Here is an 8,959-nt window from a genome sequence, read left to right on the forward strand (position 1 = left end):
CCCTATCAAAAAGACTACAATCTGTATGAACAAAAAGTGATGAAAAATGGAGAAGCTTCACTTACTTTCTCATCCCTTCTCATTTCCTTCCATTTTACATCTTTACTTGAATATGTGGTGCTGGGATGGCTAGAGGCTGCCTGGATGAGACTTGTTTCTCCCCTTCATTTGCTTGAGCTGTCCTCCCTGGAATTGCCTCCATACTGCAGTAGCAAAAACATAAAGGCCAGATTAACTCCCTGTTAAGCATCTACACAAGAATGTTTACAGTGAAAAGCATCTGCCTGTCGCCATGAGGTAGAGAGGTCAGACCCCCACTGCAGGCAGAAGGGACCTGTGTACTCACAACTCTGTTTATGAGTTCCTCATAACAGGATCACAGACCCACAAGAAAAGTCTCCTTCACAAACCTGTGTTTAGTTCTCTTCTGTTTGTCCTGCTTTTCTCTTCCTCCTGGAACACAGCCTCTCTCTTTTGTCTCTGCGGCAGAATGTTCCACAGCTCTCCTCCTAAGCCCACACCCGGGTAGCAGCAGGATGCTCAGCCTTCTGGCAGCACAGCTCATTGTGCAGATCTGAGAGCTCCCTTCAGAACCCACCACACTAGAATTCCTTAATAAACGAGGAAGAGAAGGAATCTTTCCAATAATACTTCTGTATGTCAAGATGTAGGGTTACAACCTTCCTTCCTCTTAATATACCATTTATTTGAATGTTAAAGAACAGAAATAGCAGGGTAATAATTGATCATAACAGAACACTCTGAGCAACTCTAAAATTACATTAGCATTTTCCTTTATTTTTCATTGAAAATTCTGAAATCCAGTAGCAGAGGAGACAGTGTGATATCCCAGGGATTTTTCACTTATCCTTGGAAGTGCAAAATCTGAGCCCTCTTCAGCCTGAAGAATTTGACTATGTAGTTCTCAATAAAATGCCTTATCATGCTATGAAATAGGCTACAGCAATGTTCTCCGTCTGCCTTGTTGAAGCAGAGCCAGAGTGCAGCACAGTGCAAGATTAATGGGACCAGGGAGAGGTGACAAGCTATAGGGGACCTATGTGTAGTACAGCAAGATGAGGACTCCCAGCAGTTTTATGAATTCTGGAGAGTTTTGTTCCTTAGCTCCAGATTACATTTCTGTGTTTTAGCTTGTGATGCTCAAAAAAGCAGGACTTAGAGCAGATATGAGGGCTCTTATCTCTTCGCTTAAGGCTTAACAAAAAGAACTATCATCATCTCATCTGTGCTTCTTTCTTCATTTGCATTACAAGTTTACTTCTACTTTAAACATCCCTTGCTACAGTGAACTGGAATTATGACTGTCTTCCATGTGATACTGTTCCAGATTGCAAGGCAAGATGTATTCTATTGCCATCTGTTTGGCAGTTGTCTGGTGTCAAGTGGGCAATTCTCCTTATCTCTCTTCCTGAGTGATCATAATCAAGGTCCCTCAGGGAACATCTGCTGATAAGGGGCTATTGAATGTCACCACATGACTGATAAGAACTATAACATCCCATGGTGAGATGCTCCACCCAGAGGGAGGAGCCAAGCATTCCTACCCAAGTATAACCTGGAAGATTCTGACACACCGCACAGCTTTTTTTCCACTGGACTCCCCAGAGGAGCAGCAGCTGCTTCTACTTCCACGGATCTGCAGAGGAAGAATACACCCCTTTTCTACAGGACCCCCCTGCTCCAACAGAACCACCCCTGACACTCCAGGAGGACTGCAGCTCTTTTCCAACTGGACTGCTACCAACACCCTGACCAACAGGGTGTCAAGTTGAGTTCTGACTCTGACAGTGTTGTTCTAGTGTATTGCATTGTTTTTTATCCTTTTATCTTTTTTCCCCTTCCCTGTTAAAGAACTGTTATTTCCTGCTCCCATATTTTTGCCTGAGAGCCCCTTATTTAAAATTCATAGCAATTCGGAGGGGTGGGGAGGGTTTGCATTCTCCATTTCAGGGGAGGCTCCTGTCTCCTTTAGCAGGCACCTGTCTTTCCAAACCAAGACAGATACTCAATACCACCGTCTGGCAGAACGAAGCCTTTCCTTTGCAAGCTTCAGAGTTTGAAAGAATGTTGCTGATTGCAGTCTGTACTGAGAGCAAAGCGTTCAGTGTGTGCTTTGCTTTCTTTTCTCATAATTTAAAATTTTGAAGCAAGAGACTAAAGCAAGCTCTTCTCTGTCAGCAGAAAGATACAAGTATAAAGACCGCCCTTAAGTCAACATTGTCATGGTTTAACCCCAAGTGGCAGCTGATCCCCCCACAGCCACTTACTCACTCCCCCAGTGGGATGAGGGGAACAGTTGGAAGAGTCACAGTGAGAAAACTCACAGGTTGAGATAAAGACAGTTTAAAAAGTAAAGCAACAGCCATGCACACCAGCAAAGCAAAGCAAGACATTAATTCGCTACTTGCCATGGGCGGGCAGGCAGGCGTTCAGGCATCCCCAGGAGGGCAGGGCCTCATCACATATAACAGTGCCTTGGGAAGACAAACACACTCCATCACTCCAAATGACCTCATCTTCCTCCTCCTTCCCCGAGCTCTATATACTGAGCATGATGCCATATGACCAGCTATATCCTTTGGGTCAGTTGGGGTCAGCTGCCCCAGCTGTATCCCCTCCCAGCCTCCTTTCTGGTGGGGCAGTGTTAGAAGGGGAAAAGGCTTCGTCTGTGTAAGCACTGCTCAGCAACAGCTAAAATATCCCAGTGTTAACAACACTGTTTTCAGCAGAGATCCTAATCAGAGCACCATACTAGATACTGTGAAGATAGTTCACTCTATGCCGGCCAAAACCAGCACAAATACACAATATATTTATGGCTTTAGTCTCATCTGAAGTAATACAAATTGCCAAAATTAAATTCAAATAAATTTTTAAGATGCTGTTTTCTTGGGGTATTTTTTTCCCTTGGTATTTATGAGTTTCTGTGTTTTCAGTGAGCTCTTGTTTGAATGTCTCTTCAGTCTCCCAATTGGTGATTCCATCTCCAAGTCCCATGCACTACCATGCCAACTGTGCACATTTCTGGCCACAAGCAATCTTGCAGCTTCAGTCTCTGCTACTGAAGTGTTTCAGCCCTGTGTCTTCAGCTGCAGTAATGAGCCCACTCAAAACTTTGTGCTTGCACCACTGCAAACTGTCTTGGTGATCAATGATCACCAAGCAATGATCAATGTTATAATGACATTAGGAAAAAAGTATTAAGCCAATGCTGAAAAAGCCCCACATCACAGGACAAAAAGTACTGCCCATTTCATTTTCTTCATTGTTGTGGATAACTAGAAACTCTTGGGAAAATTAAATGGTTTTCGATTTTTGCATATAAAATAGCTTTTAAAATAATGATCGTGGTATCTTATGTGTCTGACTTTGCTCCTTTAGACTGGAGACCTGATAACATAACTAATACTAAAAATGTCCATTGATTAATGTACACACCTGTAAGAGACTGATACCACCTTAACTGGCTAATGAATAAATGTCTGATATGAGCAGGACTCACTCACAACTGTATCACTACAAGACAACAGTTTGCCTATTACTAGTACTGCTAATTCACAACTGCTATGCAAGCTCCATCGTGCCACAATTCCCTTCCCTTTTCCACTTACTCTTAGGGCACAAGCCTGTCCCTTCTCATCCCACCTTTGCACACCAAGTCTTTTGGACACAGGCCTGATGAGAGTGCAGGAGGTTGTTGTCTTAGGAGTGTCCTCTGCCATCCTGGGAGACCTGAAGTCACAGAACAGCTTTACCACTGGAGGTGTTCACACTTCTAGAACCAGAATATCTCATCTCTCTTTGTTCTCCACAAGAATATTCCTAATGCCTGTCTTTTAAAATTATTTCCTGGGATTTTTTTCCTATTTAATTAATTCCTAGTGGTTATTTTCCTGAACCTACCTTGTCACCAACCCTGCACCTCTTTTTCTCTGCCTAGGGTCCTCCCAGACAAATAGGACCTGTTTAATGACTTGCTTCTGATTATTTTTTCCTTACTGGTCCCAATTCTGCTATATCCACATCCAAATTTGGTGTTTCTAACACTGTTATCCAGGCACCTTTGATACAATATGGTATTGCTCATACTGCTATCTAGATAGTCCCAAAACTCACTTCAGACTCTCGTTCAAGCTGGTTACATTTCCTCTATACCATATGCTTTTTGAACAGAAATACGTTATCTTAGTTCAGCCTTGACTTCCCTACTAGCTATTTAAGCCAAGCAGTTACTTGATTTATGCAGATACAGCTTGCATACCAGAGCAACAGAATAACCTATTTTGTGCTTATGCAATCTCTTTGCCCTTGAGTAGCTTCAGTTACCCTCCAGGTTCCCATGGTGACATTAGTTGGTTTTGAAGCCCAATGTTTGAGTCTCTGGCTCACAGTAAGGATGTAAGGAATGTCCTCTGAGGAGCAGTTGAGTACTTCAGGCCTGTCTGTTTTGGAGAAAAGGTTGAAAGGTGACCTCATTGCTACTGAGGAGGGTAGGTGGAGGAGGAGACTCTGATCCCTTCTCCATGGTATCTAGTGATAAAGTCCCATAAGAATGGTTCAGAGCTGTCCTGGGGGAGGTTTTGACTGGACATAAGGAAGTATTTCTTTATTGAGAGGGTGGAAAAACACTGGCACAGGCTTCCTAGAGAGGTGATGGATGCCCCCAGCCTGTCAGTGTTTTAGGGGTGTTAATTAACAATCTGCTTTAACTTTTGGTCAGCCCTAAAATGGTCAGGCAGTTGGACTAGATGTTCACTGAATCTGAAATGGTCTATTCTACTCTAAACAACCCCGGAAGAGACCCACTAGCAAGGAGATGTGCACTGCAGCAAAAAATAATTGATTCCAGTAACCATATCACATCTTGTTGTTAAGAGTCACTTTGTCTTACCAGGGAACACAGAGCCTCCTGTTACTGCCAAAATGCCAGGCTGCATTGCCAGTTGCTCCTTTCCACCATCATCTGGCATTTCACCTCACTTTACCACCAAAACCATCACCTCTGAGCTAAGACCCAGTCACAGCTCCCTGCCATCTGCCAGTTGCCATTTCCAGCCCTACACAGTCTTGTCTCACTGGGAGCATTCTGCAGAGGCATGGCTGCACTCACCAAAGCTGTGTCTGCTGCTCACACAGACAGCACCTGCACAGCCATGGCAGCACTGACTGCAAACCTGCACTGGTGACAGCATCCCTGCCAGCACAGGAGTAGCTGGTCTGTGCAGGGCCACACCACCCCCAGGCTGAGTGATGTGATTCCCAAGGTGGGCTGATGGGATGAAAACCCTGTGGATTTCAGTCACAGCCCTGGCTGAAGGTAAGAAGAGCTCCACAAGTGCTTCCTAGTCCTTCTGCTCCTTGACAGTATTAACAGGGAAGCTGCATCCTTTCCATAAATTTGGCATGAGGAACTGCATGAAAGATTCATGGTAGCAGGACCAATTTTAAAACCTCCAGATTAAAAGGCAGCAGTTCTCACATTACTGGGAACTGATAAGGACAAGGACAGCACACAGGCACCCTTGGGGAAATGGCTAAGCTAAAACAAGCTGTAATATAAGAGACAGTGAGTGGGATTCATGTGTAAACTCTGGACACCCATAATGTGTAAATGATTCATCTCATTTGGAAGAGAACATGTACGTTTGGTCACATGAACTGCACTGTTACATTTAGCTCTTTCTCCTCCTACATGGTTCAGGAATAGTGCTCTGCAATATCTCACTCAAGCGCCTTCATATTTGGATAGATAAATTTCACATCACATGTAGAGGTAGTATCCCTCTGCTTAGAAGGTAAATTCCAGGTGCTAGAAGTGTCCCTGTCAGAATTTGAAATCAATCTCAGTTTTTCTCATTTGCTTTTGAATTTCTGAATGCTCAGAACTGCAGAAAACAAGACTTTAAAAAGACACGCACTTTACCTTCAGTAATCAGTATTTTCTTTGTGATAACAAGTGATTTATTCAAACTAAAAAAAAATACTTCTTTTTTGATCTTTTGTTAGAACTAATTAGAATTCCTTCACATGACTTTCCACTTTGATCTTTCAATCAATTTCTGACCCTACCAGCAATTTGTGAAATATTTATTAGCACAGGAATATTATCACAGCATGATTATTGTCTATATCACCCAGCAGCATACATGCCAGGATGTTTTTACTGAGAAACTTGGCTGTGGTGTTTATCTGCAAATTGTGACAGTAACATTCCATGTCCCTCCCTCTGCCTTACTACGGGCTTTTGTTTACTCATGTTCTGGTCTGACATACCATTCCATCTTCCCTGTCTCTTTGGCTTGCTGTACAGACATAATCTTGAAAAGCAGGATTACTAAATCAATATTATTAAATCAAATAATGGCATTATAATGAAGCAAGCTTCATAAGAGAAGTTTTAATCACTCGTGGATGTCACATTTATTTTAAAAGCAAAGTGTCTGATTTATGGTTAGTCTTCTATGCCTTGGATATTAAATGTGGAACTAGATATAATTTAAGGGGAAGATACAGTAGATGTCTACAGAAATATATGTGTCATGGAAAAGATGGGTAGGGATTGATCCAGATACACTTCCATAGGGTCCTGTCTAATTTGATGATTTGATTACATTTGAAGCAAACAGAACAAGGTAGGTTGGCTACAACAGGTTGTAGGCCTTTGGAATTCCTTAATAAAGAGGCTGTGAATGCCAGAAATTTACACAGTCACAACAGGAGACCACAAAAAATACCCTGAAATCTTCTGGGAGTTATCAAACTATCACAAGCTCAGGAAATTCCTTCAACATTGTTGGAAGCTGGGACAGTTAGGGAAAGGCATCAACACAGGCTACCTCATTTTAACACTTCCTTGACCAGTTGCAGCCACATTTGGAGATGTAGGGGACTAGATGGCTGCTCCTAAGTTCATAAAGTTTGTAGATGTTTAGACCAAGATTCCTCAGAAATGGTTACTAGAGCAGGCATTATTTCTTCATGGAAAAACATGAGCATCTAGAGTCAGCATCTAGATGGCAGATGAGTGCTAAGGGCTTAGGTAGGGGACGATAGGAGAAATACCACAGGCAGTTTCTGAAAACAAAAAACAAGCTGATTGTTTTGAATTAAGTAAGTGGATGGGTGAAAGAGGATTCAAAAAGAAGATGACATAGTGAGAATTAGAAAAGTGGTCTTTCAGCTACAGTCTCAAGGAGCAGGACAAAATTGTCAACAGCAGACAAATCATGGGGAAACAATTACAGTGTTGAAAATCTGAGCAAAAGTTTTGCACATCAGCTGTGCTGCCTCAGGCTCTCAGTGCCATGCTCAGTACCATTCCTCTGGCAGCAGTAACAACATAAGGTATTTTGGGTCTTTGTTGCTGGAATGGAAAGCTCTTTAATAGAGGCTGATAAAATACAATTCTAGTCCAAATGCAGCTAGAGCAAGAGAAATTGATGCCTCTATCCCTCATCACAAATAGCTAGGATTATTGAGGCTTGAAACCCAAGCCAGAAACTGTCCCCTCTTTTCCTCAGCTGTGAGAGCAACACAGGCTGTACTCTGTTCCCAAGTTCACCACACCAGGATCCTCACTGCTCTGCCTCCTACCTTGCCCTGCCTGGGGTACAGCTGGTGACCAAGAACTCTCTGCTGCACTACGTCACAAGTGCCCACTGTACCTGGACAAGGGGGTGAGAAAGGGGAACCTCTCCTCCCTGCCTCCTGCTTGTGAGACAGATACTGTGTGTCAGTCCTCACAGAAAACCAACAGAGGCTTTTAATCCTTAATGGAGGATTAAAAGCAGGGAAAATGAAACGAGTGATGGTTACAGGTTCAGGTTTAGGCTCTATTGCCTTCTGATCTTCAATACTCTTCAGGAGCATGTGGCACCGAGAGCTTTGTGTCTGCTGCCTGGGATCCTTGCTCAGTCACCATCAGGACATCCCGCTTGCCTTGCTCATCATCTCCCTGCCTGGATGAAGGACCCCTGCCAAGAAGTATCATTTAAAGCTTGCACTTAATATTTAAACTTGAATAATAAACACAACCATCATACTGTTCACAGTGACCAAGAAAATGAAAATTTCAAGACAAAGATAAAAATCCCTGCCTTACTCATGTGAGTTGCAGATGACAACTGCAAATCTTTGACAGAAATATCAGCAATATTTGTTTAAGTTTATCTCTGGTTTTGATCTAAGTACTGTTAAATATAAAATCCATAAACAAGAAGCAGGATCTGTGACCTGGAGCTTTTGTCTTCTACACCATGGCTGCAGGCTATGATGCAGCACATATGGCCTCCTTTGATGCTGTGTGGTGTAGCTTTTTCCCAGCGTGTTAATGCATGCTCTGTTCCCAGCCTGTTCCACACGACAGCAAGGTGTGGCCATCTCTGTGCAGACACAGGTCTGGACAGCATGAGAGGCTGTGGGTGAAAGCTGGCCTCTGCATGTTCGGCAAGTCCTCTGCTCCTAGGCTGTTTTACCAGGTGTGGCCGACCCCACATCTGCTTTAGAAAGACAGCATCTGGAAGGGCTTTCTACTGGCAGCACTTAAATCCTGACGTGCCCGTAGATCCAAGACCTTCAGGGCCCGCTTGGGTGAGGGCTTCCCTTTCCCTCATCACTGCCCTCTCTATCCCTCAGCCGCGGGAGCTCCCGCGTACCGAGTCTGAGCTGCCCTGTGCGGGCTCCGGGCAGGAGAAGGGAGGGAGCCCGCGCCCCGTCCTGCCGGGACCACCCGTCCCGGTGCAGCCCCTGTCCCTCCGGGCCGTGCCCGAGACCTTCCCGGGGCCGCCGCTGCCCGCCGTGCTCCCCGCGCCGCCCGGCGCATGCGCGGTGCCGCCGCCGCGCGGTGGCTCCTGCGGGGACGCGGGCGCCGGGGCCGCCGCCGCGACGTGTTGCGCTCGGAGCCCCGCATGGGCTGTGCCGCACCGGCTGCTGCGGCCGC

General features: G+C 44.6%; 1 protein-coding gene across 1 annotated transcript in view; it reads left to right on the plus strand.

The window, feature by feature from the left end:
• MOV10L1 (Mov10 like RNA helicase 1) overlaps positions 1-8,566 on the plus strand; it is a gene marked incomplete at both ends in the record, with an annotated part of 47,795 nt that extends 39,229 nt beyond the window's left edge. The window contains one exon of the mRNA XM_084205429.1: positions 8,486-8,566. Coding sequence (XP_084061555.1) covers positions 8,486-8,566 — 81 coding nt within the window. The remainder of the gene's footprint in view (positions 1-8,485) is intronic.
• Between the last annotated feature and the right edge of the window lie 393 nt (positions 8,567-8,959).

The sequence above is a fragment of the Fringilla coelebs genome (assembly GCF_963513975.1).
Source record: "Fringilla coelebs genome assembly, chromosome: 5".
In the NCBI taxonomy this organism is placed as follows: Eukaryota; Metazoa; Chordata; class Aves; order Passeriformes; family Fringillidae; genus Fringilla; species Fringilla coelebs.